Source organism: Salmo trutta, chromosome 12, assembly GCF_901001165.1.
Source record: "Salmo trutta chromosome 12, fSalTru1.1, whole genome shotgun sequence".
Lineage (NCBI taxonomy): Eukaryota > Metazoa > Chordata > Actinopteri > Salmoniformes > Salmonidae > Salmo > Salmo trutta.
Genome location: NC_042968.1, coordinates 44951448 through 44969350, shown reverse-complemented (window position 1 = coordinate 44969350; position 17903 = coordinate 44951448). Strand labels below are relative to the sequence as shown.

At 52.2% G+C, this 17903-nt stretch overlaps 1 protein-coding gene across 23 annotated transcripts in view; it reads left to right on the top strand.

Annotated features, from left to right (window-relative positions):
- LOC115203624 (liprin-alpha-1) overlaps positions 1–17903 on the top strand; it is an 83265-nt gene that overhangs the window by 48576 nt on the left and 16786 nt on the right. For 18 of the 23 annotated variants that reach the window (XM_029768471.1, XM_029768473.1, XM_029768472.1 and 15 more), the window contains exons 10-20: positions 2741–2824; positions 3129–3260; positions 4421–4483; positions 5638–5720; positions 5913–6063; positions 6755–6760; positions 7056–7282; positions 7791–8016; positions 15733–15762; positions 16323–16447; positions 17629–17807. In XM_029768471.1, coding sequence (XP_029624331.1) covers positions 2741–2824; positions 3129–3260; positions 4421–4483; positions 5638–5720; positions 5913–6063; positions 6755–6760; positions 7056–7282; positions 7791–8016; positions 15733–15762; positions 16323–16447; positions 17629–17807 — 1306 coding nt within the window. The remainder of the gene's footprint in view (positions 1–2740; positions 2825–3128; positions 3261–4420; positions 4484–5637; positions 5721–5912; positions 6064–6754; positions 6761–7055; positions 7283–7790; positions 8017–15732; positions 15763–16322; positions 16448–17628; positions 17808–17903) is intronic. The other 5 variants (XM_029768493.1, XM_029768483.1, XM_029768474.1 and 2 more) reach the window with 2 other exon arrangements.

Here is a 17903-nt window from a genome sequence, read left to right as displayed (position 1 = left end):
CACGGCTAGTTAATTTGACACCCACCAAGTTTGGCCCTCACCAAACTCAGATTTACTATAAGAAAAATTGGATTACCTTTGCTGTTCTTCGTCTGAATGCACTCCCAGTACTTCTACTTCAATGTTACAGCAGAGATGCTGTATTTTTGATAGAGATGCCACAGAAGGATAACAAATTGTCAGACAGGGCACTTCCTGTATGGAATCTTCTCAGGTTTTGGCCTGCCATATGAGTTCTGTTATACTCACAGACACCATTCAAACAGTTTTAGAAACTTTAGAGTGTTTTCTATCCAAATCTACCAATTATATGCATATTCTCGTTTCTGGGCAAGAGTAGTAGCCAGTTTAAATCGGGTACCTTTTTTATCCGGCCGTGCAAATACTGCCCCCTAGCCCCAACAGGTTAAAACTCTATTTCCTCTTGTCCTAAAGTACTTCCCGCTCTCTCTCTCACTCTCACTTTCTCTCTCATCTCTCACACTGTCGTCTTCTCCTCTCTGTTCCTTGTTTGGTCTGTCCTCAACCTTTACCTCCCCTCCTCCCCAACCCCCCTAACCTGACGCCTCGGGCTCTAAGGATGCCAAGACACAGAGGAAGGTAGACTGGCTACAATCACCCCTAAACCTCCCCCAATACCCTCACACCCCAGCCCCATCTCTTACCCCCGCCCAGTGGTCTAACTCTGCCTGCTTAGCTTGGCACTGCTGATCTATGTTTAAAGTGTATTTCTGTGCACAATTCCCCTCCCCCAACCTCTAAAAATAGTTTATGATGTAACACAAACAGGAAGTGCTACTTAATTTGCTCAGAGGGTCTAGGAACCCCCCCCCCCCCCCCATACCAGAGTTTTAGAATGGTGCCCGGACACTGAGACAGCTTTCTCCGGCAGAATTGAGTTTTCCAAACTCGTGCTGACATTTTGATTCACTTTTTATTTTAATGTTCAAATGTTCTTGGTTACATTGGATCACCCCGCACTGGATTGCTACAGTATACTTCCCTTTAGCCAGTTACTCTCTCCCCTTTCCACAACTGGAAACACTTATCTCCCTCACTAGCTTTAAGCACCAGCTGTCAGAGCAGCTCACAGATCACTGCACCTGTACATAGCCCATCTATAATTTAGCCCAAACAACTACCTCTTCCCCTCCTGTATTTATTTATTTTGCTCCTTTGCACCCCATTATTTATATTTCTACTTTGCACTTTCTTCCACTGCAAATCTACCATTCCAGTGTTTTACTTGCTATATTGTATTTACTTTGCCACCATGGCCCTTTTTTCCTTTACCTCCCTTATCTCACCTCATTTGCTCACATTGTATATAGACTTATTTTTCTACGGTATTATTGACTGTATGTTTGTTTTACTCCATGTGTAACTTTGTTGTTGTATGTGTCGAACTGCTTTGCTTTATCTTGGCCAGGTCGCAATTGTAAATGAGAACTTGTTCTCAACTTTCCTACCTGGTTAAATAAAGGTGAAATAAATAAATAAACTTTGTCTAAGCACACTGTAGAGCCATTAACATGAGAACAGTTTCCCCTTCTTCCCCCCTCAGATCCCCTTGTTTCTTGTCTGTATTCTGTCTGGAATGTTTTCATGGTGCTTTTATGGGGCTTGGCTGTACTGCTCTGTGTCCCTCTGCCCTGTCCCCTGTCTCTGCTGGTGCATGGCTGCTTCTTGCTGGCTGTATTGATGTGTCCCTGTCCCCTGTCTCTGCTGGTGCATGGCTGCTTCTTGCTGCCTGTACTGATGTGTCCCTGTCCCCTGTCTCTGCTGGTGCATGGCTGCTTCTTGCTGGCTGTATTGATGTGTCCCTGTCCCCTGTCTCTGCTGGTGCATGGCTGCTTCTTGCTGGCTGTATTGATGTGTCCCTGTCCCCTGTCTCTGCTGGTGCATGGCTGCTTCTTGCTGGCTGTATTGATGTGTCCCTGTCCCCTGTCTCTGCTGGTGCATGGCTGCTTCTTGCTGGCTGTATTGATGTGTCCCTGTCCCCTGTCTATGCTGGTGCATGGCTGCTTCTTGCTGGCTGTATTGATGTGTCCCTGTCCCCTGTCTCTGCTGGTGCATGGCTGCTTCTTGCTGGCTGTATTGATGTGTCCCTGTCCCCTGTCTATGCTGGTGCATGGCTGCTTCTTGCTGGCTGTATTGATGTGTCCCTGTCCCCTGTCTATGCTGGTGCATGGCTGCTTCTTGCTGGCTGTACTGATGTGTCCCTGTCTAGGCTGGTGCATGGCTGCTTCTTGCTGGCTGTATTGATGTGTCCCTGTCCCCTGTCTATGCTGGTGCATGGCTGCTTCTTGCTGTCTGTATTGATGTGTCCCTGTCCCCTGTCTATGCTGGTGCATGGCTGCTTCTTGCAGGCTGTATTGATGTGTCCCTGTCCCCTGTCTATGCTGGTGCATGGCTGCTTCTTGCGGCTGTAGTTGGTTGGTGTCTGGTTCTTGGTGCTGGTGTTTGTGGGTAGATGGGCGCCTCAACCCCCCCATAACCCCTAACATGAACCTATATGGTACTAAGCCTCTGACTGGGCCTTTTCAGTTCCATCCTTCTCCAGGATAATTTGTATTGATCTGAAAGAAGCTACACACCCAGCCAGCCCTCTTCAACTTCTCCAGTCCTCTTACACCGACCCAGCCCTCTCACATCTGTACAAATTCCTAAAGGGTAGAGCTTAGGGAATGTTTTTTTTGTTGCATGGATGATGAGGTGTTTGACTCTGTCTGTCCCGCAGGCGGAGGAGCGTCATGGCAACGTGGAGGAGAGGGTGAGGCAGATGGAGGCTCAGCTGGAGGAGAAGAACCAGGAACTGCTCAGGGTGAGACAGATGGGGTCGAAGGTCATCTGGCTGGCAGTCAGTCAGTCTGTTGTTGGGCAGAAGTTGGTGAATGTTTACAGATGTGGTCGTTGGACTGTCTGATTTTAGCATTGTACTTTCATTGTAGACAATATATTCATCCTCATTCAAATAAGTAATTGAAGATTTGACCTCATACAACCTAAAGATCCACGAATGAACAGAAAATGGAAAGAAAACAATGAAAATGTGTGTTGTGAAATGTTTCATAAAGGAACCGGTAGGTTTTTCTGCTCTGATTAGTGTGTTTGTTTGTGTTGTGAAGGCGCGCCAGAGGGAGAAGATGAACGAGGAGCACAACAGGCGTCTGTCGGAGACGGTGGACAAGCTGCTGTCAGAGTCCAATGAGAGGCTACAGCTTCACCTCAAAGAGAGGATGTCTGCCCTAGAGGACAAGGTGGGTGGGTTAGGATACAGCTTCACCTCAAGGAGAGGATGTCTGCCCTAGAGGACAAGGTGGGTGGGTTAGGATACAGCTTACCTCAAGGAGAGGATGTCTGCCCTAGAGGACAAGGTGGGTGGGTTAGGATACAGCTTCACCTCAAGGAGAGGATGTCTGCCCTAGAGGACAAGGTGGGTGGGTTAGGATACAGCTTACCTCAAGGAGAGGATGTCTGCCCTAGAGGACAAGGTGGGTGGGTTAGGATACAGCTTACCTCAAGGAGAGGATGTCTGCCCTAGAGGACAAGGTGGGTGGGTTAGGATACAGCTTCACCTCAAGGAGAGGATGTCTGCCTAGAGGACAAGGTGGGTGGGTTAGGATACAGCTTCACCTCAAGGAGAGGATGTCTGCCTAGAGGACAAGGTGGGTGGGTTAGGATACAGCTTCACCTCAAGGAGAGGATGTCTGCCGTAGAGGACAAGGTGGGTGGGTTAGGATACAGCTTACCTCAAGGAGAGGATGTCTGCCTAGAGGACAAGGTGGGTGGATTAGGATACAGCTTCACCTCAAGGAGAGGATGTCTGCCTAGAGGACAAGGTGGGTGGGTTAGGATACAGCTTCACCTCAAGGAGAGGATGTCTGCCGTAGAGGACAAGGTGGGTGGGTTAGGATACAGCTTACCTCAAGGAGAGGATGTCTGCCCTAGAGGACAAGGTGGGTGGATTAGGATACAGCTTCACCTCAAGGAGAGGATGTCTGCCTAGAGGACAAGGTGGGGGACAAGGTGGGTAGGACATTATCTATAGCTGGGACAATGCTGTGGTCATTATCTATAGATGAACCAAGCTGGGACAATGCTGTGGTCATTATCTATAGCTGAACCAAGCTGGGACAATGTTGTGGTCATTATCTATAGATGAACCAATCTGGGACAATGCTGTGGTCATTATCTATAGATGAACCAAGCTGGGACAATGTTGTGGTCATTATCTATCGCTGAACCAAGCTGGGACAATGCTGTGGTCATTATCTATAGCTGAACCAAGCTGGGACAATGCTGTGGTCATTATCTATAGCTTAACCAATCTGGGACAATGCTGTGGTCATTATCTATAGATGAACCAATCTGGGACAATACTGTGCTGATTCTCCATGTTCTGTCTCTCCTCCACCAGAACGGCCTCATCAGAGATCTGGAGCTCAGTAAGAAGCTGGTTGAGGAAGCACACCATGAGAAGGTAAGGACTGTTGACTCTGGCTGCTGACTCCTCTGAACAACTGGAGAGTTGTCATCGCTGTGTTTGGATTCTCATTGCCAATGACACCCCTCATGTCTTTCTTTCTCCCCTCTCCCCTCCTCTCCCCCTCCTTCCCTCTCTCCCTCCCCCTCCCCTCTCCATCCCTCTCTCCCTCCTTCCCTCTCTTCCTCCCCCCTCCTCTCTTCCCCTCCTTCCCTCTCTTCCTACCACTCCTTCCCTTTCCTATACCCTCGTCTCACCCTCCTTCCCTCTCTTCCTCTCCCCCTCCTTCCCTCTCTTCCTATCCCCCTCCTCTCCCCCTCCTTCCCTCTCTTCCTCCCCCCTCCTCTCCCCCTCCTTCCCTCTCTTCCTCCCCCTTCTCTCCCCCTCCTTCCCTCTCTTCCTCCCCCTTCTCTCCCCCTCCTTCCCTCTCTTCCTCCCCCTACTCTCCCCCTCCTTCCCTCTCTTCCTCCCCCTCCTTCCCTCTCTTCCTCCCCCCTCCTCTCCCCCTCCTTCCCTCTCTTCCTCCCCCTTCTCTCCCCCTCCTTCCCTCTCTTCCTCCCCCTTCTCTCCCCCTCCTTCCCTCTCTTCCTCCCCCTCCTTTCCTCTCTTCCTCCCCCTCCTCTCCCCCTCCTTCCCTCTCTTCCTCCCCCTCCTCTCCCCCTCCTTCCCTCTCTTCCTCCCCCTTCTCTCCCCCTCCTTCCCTCTCTTCCTCCCCCTACTCTCCCCCTCCTTCCCTCTCTTCCTCCCCCTCCTCTCCCCCTCCTTCCCTCTCTTCCTCCCCCTCCTTCCCTCTCTTCCTCCCCCCTCCTCTCCCCCTCCTTCCCTCTCTTCCTCCCCCTCCTTTCCTCTCTTCCTCCCCCTCCTCTCCCCCTCCTTCCCTCTCCTCCCCCTTCTCTCCCCCTCCTTCCCTCTCTTCCTCCCCCTTCTCTCCCCCTCCTTCCCTCTCTTCCTCCCCCTCCTTTCCTCTCTTCCTCCCCCTCCTCTCCCCCTCCTTCCCCCTCTTCCTCCCCCTCCTTCCCTCTCTTCCTCCCCCTTCTCTCCCCCTCCTTCCCTCTCTTCCTCCCCCTCCCCTCCCCCTCCTTCCCTCTCTTCCTCCCCCTCCTCTCCCCCTCCTTCCCTCTCTTCCTCCCCCTCCTCTCTCCCTCCTTCAGGAGCAGCTATTGATCCAGATTGAGACAATGCGGGCGGAGAATGAGCAAGGCAGGAACAGGAGCAACTCACTGCTGCACCATGGGTAAAATAATCAGCTTTCTCATTGGCTGCCCTGGACTCTGGCCCACACATGATTGGCCAGTGCTCTGGCCTCTCTGTCCACCTCTTTTCTTTGTGATTGATCTATTTTGTGTGTGTGTGTGTTGCGTGTCTGTCCTTGCGTTTGTGTGTGTGTGTGCGTGTGTGTGTGTGTGTGATGTATGTGCGCTCTCAGGCGGTCTCACCAAGGCAGCACCCCAGACTTCAGGTACCCGGTGTCGGCCTCCTCCATGATGGACAGCCACTCGGACCACTACGGCAGCGCGCTGGTGCTGAGGAGGCCCCAGAAGGGGCGTCTCGCCGCGCTACGGGACGAACCCTCCAAGGTGAACCCCTGCAGCTTTGTGTGTCCTAGTGAGGGACAGTTTAAATGGAATATTGGCAGCTGGTGTCTGTCTGTCTGGTGGACTTAGATACTGATGTTCCAGATCATTCAGCTCAGATATATATTGTCTGTGTTGAAGTCATCTCCGGCCCACAAACTGTTCTCTCCCTCCCTCCTTCCCTCTCTCATTTGTTCTGTATCTGATGGTGTTCTCTCCCTCCCTCCTTCCCTCTCTCATTTGTTCTGTATCTGATAGTGTTCTCTCCCTCCCTCCTTCCCTCTCTCATTTGTTCTGTATCTGATGGTGTTCTCTCCCTCCCTCCTTCCCTCTCTCATTTGTTCTGTATCTGATGGTGTTCTCTCCCTCCCTCCTTCCCTCTCTCATTTGTTCTGTATCTGATGGTGTTCTCTCCCTCCCTCCTTCCCTCTCTCATTTGTTCTGTATCTGATGGTGTTCTCTCCCTCCCTCCTTCCCTCTCTCATTTGTTCTGTATCTGATGGTGTTCTCTCTCTCCCTCCTTCCCTCTCTCATTTGTTCTGTATCTGATGGTGTTCTCTCCCTCCCTCCTTCCCTCTCTCATTTGTTCTGTATCTGATGGTGTTCTCTCTCTCCCTCCTTCCCTCTCTCATTTGTTCTGTATCTGATGGTGTTCTCTCTCTCTCTCTCTCTCTGCTTCCTCTCTGGACATCAGAGACATGTAAGTCAGAGTGAAGACAACCATAATAATGATGATGATGGAGAGGTTGATTTGATAGTGTTGGTCTGTAGTCATTGCTGTGGAGTGTTTTACAGAGCCTGGCTTAAAGGTATTCTGGACTGTTCGATACGGTTAGACTAACTTTCTCTGTAACTTTTTCTTCCTCTCACTCCATCCCCTTTCTCTCCCTCCCACATCCCCCCCCCCTTTCTCGCTCTCACTCCCAAATTCTCCCTCCCTCCCTCCCTCCCACATTGTCTTATTTTCCTCTCTTCCCACCCCCCTCTCTCCTCAGGTCCAGACTCTGAATGAACAGGAGTGGGAGCGCGTGCAGCAGGCTAATGTTCTGGCCAACGTTGCTCAGGCATTTGAGTCTGATCTGGACACGTCAGACCTGGAGGACGATGAGCGCGAGACCATCTTCAGCTCAGTGGACCTGCTGTCCCCTGCCGGCCAGGCCGACGCTCAGACCCTGGCCCTCATGCTGCAGGAGCAGCTGGACGCCATCAACAACGAGATCAGGTACACACACACCCCTACCATCAGCATATTGGACGTATTTCAACATCATTCTGGAGATGTCATTCTAGTAATCTGATGAGAAACATTTTCCCTTTTTCATTTTAGAGAAAACAAGGAGATGCTAACACTAACATCTCGCTCTCCCTCCTCTCGCTCTCCCTCCTCTCGCTCGCTCGCTCTCCCTCCTCTCGCTCTCCCTCCTCTCGCTCTCCCTCCTCTCGCTCTCCCTCCTCTCGCTCTCCCTCCTCTCGCTCTCCCTCCTTTCGCTCTCCCTCTCCTCGCTTACTCTCCCTCCCCTCGCTTACTCTCTCTCGTCTCTCCTCTCTCCCCCGTCTCTCCCCGTCTCTCCTCTCTCCCCCGTCTCGTATCTCCTTCGTCTCGTCTCTCCCCCGTCTCGTATCTCCTTCGTCTCGTCTCTCCTCCGTCTCGCTCTCCTCCCCCTCGTCTCTCCTACTCCTCCCCGTCTCTCCTCTCCCTTCTCTCTCTCCTCCCCCCCACCCCCCTCCAGGATGATTCAGGAGGAGAAGGAGAACACAGCCATGCTGGCAGAGGAGATCGAGAGCCGTGTGGGCAGTGGGGACAGCCTGGGGGGCAGCCGCTTCCGCTCCATGAGCTCCATCCCCCCCTCCTCCATGGGGGGCTCGTCGCCCCCTGGCTCAGGCTCCTCCACCCCGCGACGCATCCCCGACCGCAGCCCCAACCGAGAGATGGACCGCATGGGAGTCATGACCCTGGTGAGAGAGAAACCTATGCCCTTGTGGAGATCTGAGAGGATTTGATTGGTGTAAGTTCCACCTAGCCTATCAAAGAACAAGTGGAGCTCTCGTCATATTACATACGCTTGTTAAATCCTCTCACTTCTGCACAAGGGCGTAGGGTTTAGGGCGTAGGGTTTAGGGGGGATTTGAGATTGGGCCCTACACTCCATCCATCATCAGCCTCCTTTTACTCATTCAGCTTCAGTCCATCCATGTTGATCAACCAGCTCCTCTTTCTTCCTCTCTGAAACAAGCAGCCTTTCAATCCTCCTCCTCTAGAATGACATCATCCTCCTCCTCTAGAATGACATCATCCTCCTCTAGAATGACATCATCCTCCTCTTGTCTATCTCATCTCTGCTCTCTCTCTCCATTCCTTTAGCTTCACTAACTGTCATGTCTCATTATTGGATCATAATACCATCCCCTGTTCATGCTAGTCCACAGGAGATCTGTTTCATGTGCTGTCAGATCTGTGTCCGTTAGAATCTGTTTTCATCTGTTCATGCTAGTCCACAGGAGATCTGTTTCATGTGCTGTCAGATCTGTGTCCGTTAGAATCTGTTTTCATCTGTTCATGCAAGTCCACAGGAGATCTGTTTCATGTGCTGTCAGATCTGTGTCTGTTAGAATCTAATGTTTTCATCTGTTCAGTGTTTGTGACATGTTCATGGAACTTGCTACTAGTTTGACATGTTGTATTTGGTAGGTGACGTGTGTGTGTGTGTGTGTGTGTGTGTGTGTGTGTGTGTGTGTGTGTGTGTGTGTGTGTAATCTGTACCTGTGTTCCCCCAGCACTACCTCTATAACCCCTATGTGATCCAGAGGTCTCTGTCCCACCAGCAGACAGTAGCTTACCTGCCCTACCCTGCTGCTAGCATTAGCTTACCTGCCCCCCCTGCCTGTAGCAATGCTCCATGCTACTTCCAGGTACCACCCCCTACCCTAGTTCTCTCTTCCCCAGGCAGGGTTCAGTCAGCCTGGGGTCGCACTCACACACACCGCCCCCTGTCCCACGGTCCATCTGTGGGGCCACACAGCAATCACTAGCTGTTCACTAGCCTCTCATGGGAGGGTTTTGAAGTTGTCCTAGAATGCTGGGCCCCCATTGGACTTCAGAAAAAGATCAGGCAGGTAGCTTATCCAATGAAGATGCAGAGCAAATGTGAAAACACTGTTTGGCTGTTAGCTTATCACACGCCAGACAGAATGGCTGTTAGCTCATCACACGCCAGACAGAATGGCTGTTAGCGCATCACACGCCAGACAGAATGGCTGTTAGCTCATCACACGCCAGACAGAGTGGCTGTTAGCTCATCACACGCCAGACAGAGTGGCTGTTAGCTCATCACACGCCAGACAGAGTGGCTGTTAGCTCATCACACGCCAGACAGAGTGGCTGTTAGCTCATCACACGCCAGACAGAATGGCTGTTAGCTCATCACACGCCAGACAGAATGGCTGTTAGCTCATCACACGCCAGACAGAATGGCTGTTAGCTCATCACACGCCAGACAGAATGGCTGTTAGCTCATCACACGCCAGACAGAATGGCTGTTAGCTCATCACACGCCAGACAGAATGGCTGTTAGCTCATCACACGCCAGACAGAATGGCTGTTAGCTCATCACACGCCAGACAGAATGGCTGTTAGCTCATCACACGCCAGACAGAATGGCTGTTAGCTCATCACACGCCAGACAGAATGGCTGTTGATTTTGATATCAGTTAAAGTAGAGCCTTGTTGTGCTCAATTCAGACTTCATTTCAGACACGACAGAGTTAAATGAGGTATTTTCCCCTCAGCTTGATTAAGTTCTGCGTTTGAGTTCTGTCCTCCCCCTCACCCCCCCTCCTCTTCCTGGTTCTCTTATCTCTTCCTGTGTTCGGAGCAGGACTAGGAGAACCTTTCGTGGAAATATGTGCTGCTACTCCATTTGTTTATTTACTCTAGAGATGCCAAGCTGGAGAAAAGGCATGCAGGGGCACATCAACCCTAGCTGCCTCACACCCCCGTCACATGACACGAGTCCCATATCCCTGGCTGCCTCACTCCCCCGTCACATGACACGAGTCCCATATCCCTGGCTGCCTCACTCCCCTGTCACATGACACGAGTCGCATATCCCTGGCTGCCTCACTCCACTGTCACATTACATGAGTCACATATTATTACCACAGTCCTAGGTTGTGTTCAGTAGGGCGCACCGTGGCAAAACATTTCAAAACAGAATTGGACACGTTGATGCTGGTTTTCTTCGTGTTGTGCCCCCTGAACACTACCCAGGCCTGTTCCTTTAGGTCAACAGTCCTGTTCCTTTAGGTCAACAGTCCTGTTGCTTTAGGTCAACAGTCCTGTTGCTTTAGGTCAACAGTCTTGTTGCTTTAGGTCAACAGTCTTTTTGCTTTAGGTCAACAGTCCTGTTGCTTTAGGTCAACAGTCCTGTTGCTTTAGGTCAACAGTCCTGTTGCTTTAGGTCAACAGTCCTGTTGTGGTGTGTTTAATTTCCTTTATCAACTTAAACCAATTAATACTCATGTTTTTTTTAAAGAACACCCATGTGTGAGAGCACGGTCGGTGTGTGAGAGCACGGTCGGTGTGTGAGAGCGACCCCATAAAGCAGTAGCTTAGCCATTAGCTACCAGCAGACTGAACCCCTCCCCCTCCCGGAGTGTGCTTTGCAGTGGTTTCACTCTGCTCCCACCTCTGATCTTTGACCTCAGTGTGATTTCCCCAGATTTCACAGGCAGTGTATGTTTGAACGTGGACAGACAGTAGAGTGATGTAGTAATGCAGGGTGGTGGTAGGGTGGAGACAGTAGAGTGATGTAGTAATACAGGGTGGTGGTAGGGGGAGACAGTAGAGTGATGTAGTAATACAGGGTGGTGGTAGGGGGAGACAGTAGAGTGATGTAGTAATACAGGGTGGTGGTAGGGGGAGACAGTAGAGTGATGTAGTAATGCAGGGTGGTGGTAGGGGGAGACAGTAGAGTGATGTAGTAATGCAGGGTGGTGGTAGGGGGGAGACAGTAGAGTGATGTAGTAATGTAGGGGGAGACAGTAGAGTGATGTAGTAATACAGGGTGGTGGTAGGGGGGAGACAGTAGAGTGATGTAGTAATGCAGGGTGGTGGTAGGGGGAGACAGTAGAGTGATGTAGTAATGCAGGGTGGTGGTAGGGGGGAGACAGTAGAGTGATGTAGTAATGTAGGGGGAGACAGTAGAGTGATGTAGTAATACAGGGTGGTGGTAGGGGGGAGACAGTAGAGTGATGTAGTAATACAGGGTGGTGGTAGGGGGGAGACAGTAGAGTGATGTAGTAATGCAGGGTGGTGGTAGGGGGAGACAGTAGAGTGATGTAGTAATGCAGGGTGGTGGTAGGGGGAGACAGTAGAGTGATGTAGTAATGCAGGGTGGTGGTAGGGGGGAGACAGTAGAGTGATGTAGTAATGTAGGGGGAGACAGTAGAGTGATGTAGTAATACAGGGTGGTGGTAGGGGGGAGACAGTAGAGTGATGTAGTAATGCAGGGTGGTGGTAGGGGGAGACAGTAGAGTGATGTAGTAATGCAGGGTGGTGGTAGGGGGGAGACAGTAGAGTGATGTAGTAATGTAGGGGGAGACAGTAGAGTGATGTAGTAATACAGGGTGGTGGTAGGGGGGAGACAGTAGAGTGATGTAGTAATACAGGGTGGTGGTAGGGGGGAGACAGTAGAGTGATGTAGTAATGCAGGGTGGTGGTAGGGGGAGACAGTAGAGTGATGTAGTAATGCAGGGTGGTGGTAGGGGGAGACAGTAGAGTGATGTAGTAATGCAGGGTGGTGGTAGGGGGGAGACAGTAGAGTGATGTAGTAATGTAGGGGGAGACAGTAGAGTGATGTAGTAATGCAGGGTGGTGGTAGGGGGGAGACAGTAGAGTGATGTAGTAATGCAGGGTGGTGGTAGGGGGGAGACAGTAGAGTGATGTAGTAATGCAGGGTGGTGGTAGGGGGAGACAGTAGAGTGATGTAGTAATGTAGGGGGAGACAGTAGAGTGATGTAGTAATACAGGGTGGTGGTAGGGGGGAGACAGTAGAGTGATGTAGTAATGCAGGGTGGTGGTAGGGGGAGACAGTAGAGTGATGTAGTAATGCAGGGTGGTGGTAGGGGGAGACAGTAGAGTGATGTGGTAATGCAGGGTGGTGGTAGGGTGGAGACAGTAGAGTGATGTAGTAATACAGGGTGGTGGTAGGGGGAGACAGTAGAGTGATGTAGTAATGCAGGGTGGTGGTAGGGGGAGACAGAGTGATGTAGTAATGCAGGGTGGTGGTAGGGGGAGACAGTAGAGTGATGTAGTAATGCAGGGTGGTGGTAGGGTGGAGACAGTAGAGTGATGTAGTAATACAGGGTGGTGGTAGGGGGAGACAGTAGAGTGATGTAGTAATACAGGGTGGTGGTAGAGGGGGAGACAGTAGAGTGATGTAGTAATGCAGGGTGGTGGTAGGGGGGAGACAGACAGTAGAGTGATGTGGTAATGCAGGGTGGTGGTAGAGGGAGACAGTAGAGTGATGTAGTAATGCAGGGTGGTGGTAGGGTGGAGACAGTAGAGTGATGTAGTAATGCAGGGTGGTGGTAGAGGGGGAGACAGTAGAGTGATGTAGTAATACAGGGTGGTGGTAGGGGGGAGACAGTAGAGTGATGTAGTAATACAGGGTGGTGGTAGGGGGGAGACAGTAGAGTGATGTAGTAATACAGGGTGGTGGTAGGGGGAGACAGTAGAGTGATGTAGTAATACAGGGTGGTGGTAGGGGGAGACAGTAGAGTGATGTAGTAATACAGGGTGGTGGTAGGGGGAGACAGTAGAGTGATGTAGTAATACAGGGTGGTGGTAGGGGGGAGACAGTAGAGTGATGTAGTAATGCAGGGTGGTGGTAGGGGGGAGACAGTAGAGTGATGTGGTAATGCAGGGTGGTGGTAAGGGGAGACAGTAGAGTGATGTAGTAATGCAGGGTGGTGGTAGGGGAGACAGTAGAGTGATGTGGTAATACAGGGTGGTGGTAGGGGGGAGACAGTAGAGTGATGTAGTAATACAGGGTGGTGGTAGGGGGAGACAGACAGTAGAGTGATGTAGTAATGCAGGGTGGTGGTAGGGGGAGACAGACAGTAGAGTGATGTGGTAATGCAGGGTGGTGGTAGAGGGAGACAGTAGAGTGATGTGGTAATGCAGGGTGGTGGTAGAGGGAGACAGTAGAGTGATGTAGTAATGCAGGGTGGTGGTAGGGGAGACAGTAGAGTGATGTGGTAATACAGGGTGGTGGTAGGGGAGACAGTAGAGTGATGTAGTAATACAGGGTGGTGGTAGGGGGAGACAGTAGAGTGATGTAGTAATACAGGGTGGTGGTAGAGGGAGACAGTAGAGTGATGTGGTAATGCAGGGTGGTGGTAGAGGGAGACAGTAGAGTGATGTAGTAATGCAGGGTGGTGGTAGGGGAGACAGTAGAGTGATGTGGTAATACAGGGTGGTGGTAGAGGGAGACAGTAGAGTGATGTAGTAATGCAGGGTGGTGGTAGAGGGAGACAGTAGAGTGATGTAGTAATGCAGGGTGGTGGTAGGGGAGACAGTAGAGTGATGTAGTAATGCAGGGTGGTGGTAGGGGAGACAGTAGAGTGATGTGGGAATACAGGGTGGTGGTAGGGGGAGACAGTAGAGTGATGTGGTAATACAGGGTGGTGGTAGGGGAGACAGTAGAGTGATGTAGTAATACAGGGTGGTGGTAGAGGGAGACAGTAGAGTGATGTAGTAATGCAGGGTGGTGGTAGGGGAGACAGTAGAGTGATGTAGTAATGCAGGGTGGTGGTAGGGGAGACAGTAGAGTGATGTGGTAATACAGGGTGGTGGTAGGGGGAGACAGTAGAGTGATGTGGTAATGCAGGGTGGTGGTAATGGGAGACAGTAGAGTGATGTAGTAATGCAGGGTGGTGGTAGGGGAGACAGTAGAGTGATGTAGTAATGCAGGGTGGTGGTAGGGGAGACAGTAGAGTGATGTAGTAATGCAGGGTGGTGGTAGGGGAGACAGTAGAGTGATGTGGTAATACAGGGTGGTGGTAGGGGGAGACAGTAGAGTGATGTGGTAATGCAGGGTGGTGGTAATGGGAGACAGTAGAGTGATGTAGTAATGCAGGGTGGTGGTAGGGGAGACAGTAGAGTGATGTAGTAATGCAGGGTGGTGGTAGGGGAGACAGTAGAGTGATGTGGTAATACAGGGTGGTGGTAGGGGGAGACAGTAGAGTGATGTAGTAATGCAGGGTGGTGGTAGGGGAGACAGTAGAGTGATGTGGTAATACAGGGTGGTGGTAGGGGGAGACAGTAGAGTGATGTGGTAATGCAGGGTGGTGGTAATGGGAGACAGTAGAGTGATGTAGTAATGCAGGGTGGTGGTAGGGGAGACAGTAGAGTGATGTAGTAATGCAGGGTGGTGGTAGGGGAGACAGTAGAGTGATGTGGTAATACAGGGTGGTGGTAGGGGGAGACAGTAGAGTGATGTGGTAATGCAGGGTGGTGGTAATGGGAGACAGTAGAGTGATGTAGTAATGCAGGGTGGTGGTAGGGGAGACAGTAGAGTGATGTAGTAATGCAGGGTGGTGGTAGGGGAGACAGTAGAGTGATGTAGTAATGCAGGGTGGTGGTAGGGGAGACAGTAGAGTGATGTGGTAATACAGGGTGGTGGTAGGGGGAGACAGTAGAGTGATGTGGTAATGCAGGGTGGTGGTAATGGGAGACAGTAGAGTGATGTAGTAATGCAGGGTGGTGGTAGGGGAGACAGTAGAGTGATGTAGTAATGCAGGGTGGTGGTAGGGGAGACAGTAGAGTGATGTGGTAATACAGGGTGGTGGTAGGGGGAGACAGTAGAGTGATGTAGTAATGCAGGGTGGTGGTAGGGGAGACAGTAGAGTGATGTGGTAATACAGGGTGGTGGTAGGGGGAGACAGTAGAGTGATGTGGTAATGCAGGGTGGTGGTAATGGGAGACAGTAGAGTGATGTAGTAATGCAGGGTGGTGGTAGGGGAGACAGTAGAGTGATGTAGTAATGCAGGGTGGTGGTAGGGGAGACAGTAGAGTGATGTAGTAATGCAGGGTGGTGGTAGGGGAGACAGTAGAGTGATGTGGTAATACAGGGTGGTGGTAGGGGGAGACAGTAGAGTGATGTGGTAATGCAGGGTGGTGGTAATGGGAGACAGTAGAGTGATGTAGTAATGCAGGGTGGTGGTAGGGGAGACAGTAGAGTGATGTAGTAATGCAGGGTGGTGGTAGGGGAGACAGTAGAGTGATGTGGTAATACAGGGTGGTGGTAGGGGGAGACAGTAGAGTGATGTAGTAATGCAGGGTGGTGGTAGGGGAGACAGTAGAGTGATGTGGTAATACAGGGTGGTGGTAGGGGGAGACAGTAGAGTGATGTGGTAATGCAGGGTGGTGGTAATGGGGTGGACTGTGTGTGTAACATGGTCAACCTGATTTCCACAGTTTTGTCCTCGGGTGCATGTTGGGCTCTACTTTTTCATTTTAGTCTGTGTGTGTGTGTGTGTGTGTGTCTTTGGAAGACACTCTTCCTCCACACACACCTTGTGTAGTGTGTGCCTGTGCTGGGCTTTCTGTTCTGCTGGTAGTGTGTGTATCTAACGTCCTCTCTTCTCTCCTCCTCCGCTGCCATGCTTCAGCCTAGTGACCTGCGCAAGCACCGCAGGAAGGTAATCTAGAGACCACGCTAGTTACTGCTCTCTCTCTCTGGCCTCTACCCTGTCTGCCTGTCTGCCTGCCTGCCTGCCTGCCTGTCTGCCTGTCTGCCTGTCTGCCTGTCTGCCTGTCTGCCTGTCTGCCTGCCTGTCTGCCTGCCTGTCTGCCTGTCTGCCTGCCTGCCTGCCTGTCTGTCTGCCTGCCGGTCTGTCTGCACCTTCCCAACCATAACCTGTAGTTTAGACTCTACACCCCCCTAAAATGTGACTTCCCAACCCCACACTCCCTAGCTTACCTAACCTTCACTCTTTCCTTCGGTGTGTCCCTCCACACGTGTCTCACCTCTACACTTCCCAAACCCTGAGTGTCTTGAACATCCTGAAATGAACATGTCACAAAGCGAGGGGAGACTTATTTTCTTCTTTCTAGGTTGAAGAACTAGTCTGTCTTCTCCTCCGTCCTCCACATCGATTCCATACAGAGAAGCAAGAGACGCTTTATAAAAGCTCCCCTCCTCTACCCCCTTTTCCCGTTAGAAGACAGTAACTGACTGAGTGTCCCCGTGTTGTTCTAGTCTGCCCAGGACGACAAGACCACAATCCAGTGTGAGACGTCTCCTCCCACCACCCCTCGCTCCATGCGCCTGCACAAGGGGGCCAGCCACACTGCCAGCCATGAGGACATCAGAGACATCCGCAGGTAGGAAGCCCCTTTCTGCCTGACCAATATATCACTCTGTTTTCTACAATAGCCATGTTTCTCTCTCTCTCTCCTTCTGTCGTTCTCTTATCTGTCCGTTCATTCATCCCTCTGTTTCTGATCTTTCAATGTATTTATCTATCCACATCTCTCTCCCTCTCTTTCTCTCTCTCTCTCTCTCTGTATATCTCTTTATGCATTCATGCCCATCTCGCTCCCCCTTCTCTCTCCCGCTCCCCTTCTCTCTCCCGCTCCCCCTTCTCTCTCGCTCCCCCTTCTCTCTCTCGCTCCCCCTTCTCTCTCTCGCTCCCCCTTCTCTCTCTCGCTCCCCCTTCTCTCCCACTCCCCCTTCTCTCTCTCGCTCCCCCTTCTCTCACCCGCTCCCCCTTCTCTCACCCGCTCCCCCTTCTCTCTCCCGCTCCCCCTTCTCTCTCGCTCCCCCTTCTCTCTCCTGCTCCCCCTTCTCTCTCCCGCTCCCCCTTCTCTCTCCCGCTCCCCCTTCTCTCTCCCGCTCCCCCTTCTCTCTCTCGCTCCCCCTTCTCTCTCCCGCTCCCCCTTCTCCCTCCCCGCTCCCCCTTCTCCCTCCCGCTCCCCCTTCTCTCACCGCTCCCCCTTCTCTTACACCCGCTCCCCCCTCTCCTCTCCCGCTCCCCCTCTCTCTCCCTCCCGCTCCCCCTTCTCTCTCTCGCTCCCCCTTCTCTCTCCTCTCGCCTCCCCCCTTCCTCTCCCGCTCCCCCCTTCCTCCTCTCCGCTCCCCTTCTCTCTCCCGCTCCCCCTTCTCTCTCCCGCTCCCCCTTCTCTCTCCGCTCCCCCTTCTCTCTCTCGCTCCCCCTTCTCTCTCCCGCTCCCCCTTCTCTCTCCCGCTCCCCCTTCTCTCTCTCGCTCCCCCTTCTCTCTCTCGCTCCCCCTTCTCTCTCCCGCTCCCCCTTCTCTCTCGCTCCCCCTTCTCTCTCTCGCTCCCCCTTCTCTCTCCCGCTCCCCCTTCTCTCTCCCGCTCCCCCTTCTCTCTCTCGCTCCCCCTTCTCTCTCTCGCTCCCCCTTCTCTCTCTCGCTCCCCCTTCTCTCTCCCGCTCCCCCTTCTCTCGCCCGCTCCCCCTTTTCTCTCTCGCTCCCCCTTCTCTCTCCCCTCCCTCTCTTCCCCCATCTCGCTCTTCCTCTCACCCCACCTCTCTCTGTCTCAGTATGACCACCCTACAGGACGGCCAGGGTAGTAACCCCAGCAGCAGTAACAGCAGTCAGGACTCTCTGAACAAGGCAGCCAAGAAGAAGAGCATCAAGTCCTCCATCGGGCGCCTCTTCGGCAAGAAGGAGAAGGGTCGGCCAGGCCCCCCAGGGAGCAAGGAGTCCCCTGGCAGCCAAGGTCAGTCCCCTGGCAGCCAAGGTCAGTCCCCGGGCAGCCAAGGTCAGTCCCCGGGCAGCCAAGGTCAGTCCCCTGGCAGCCAAGGTCAGTCCCCTG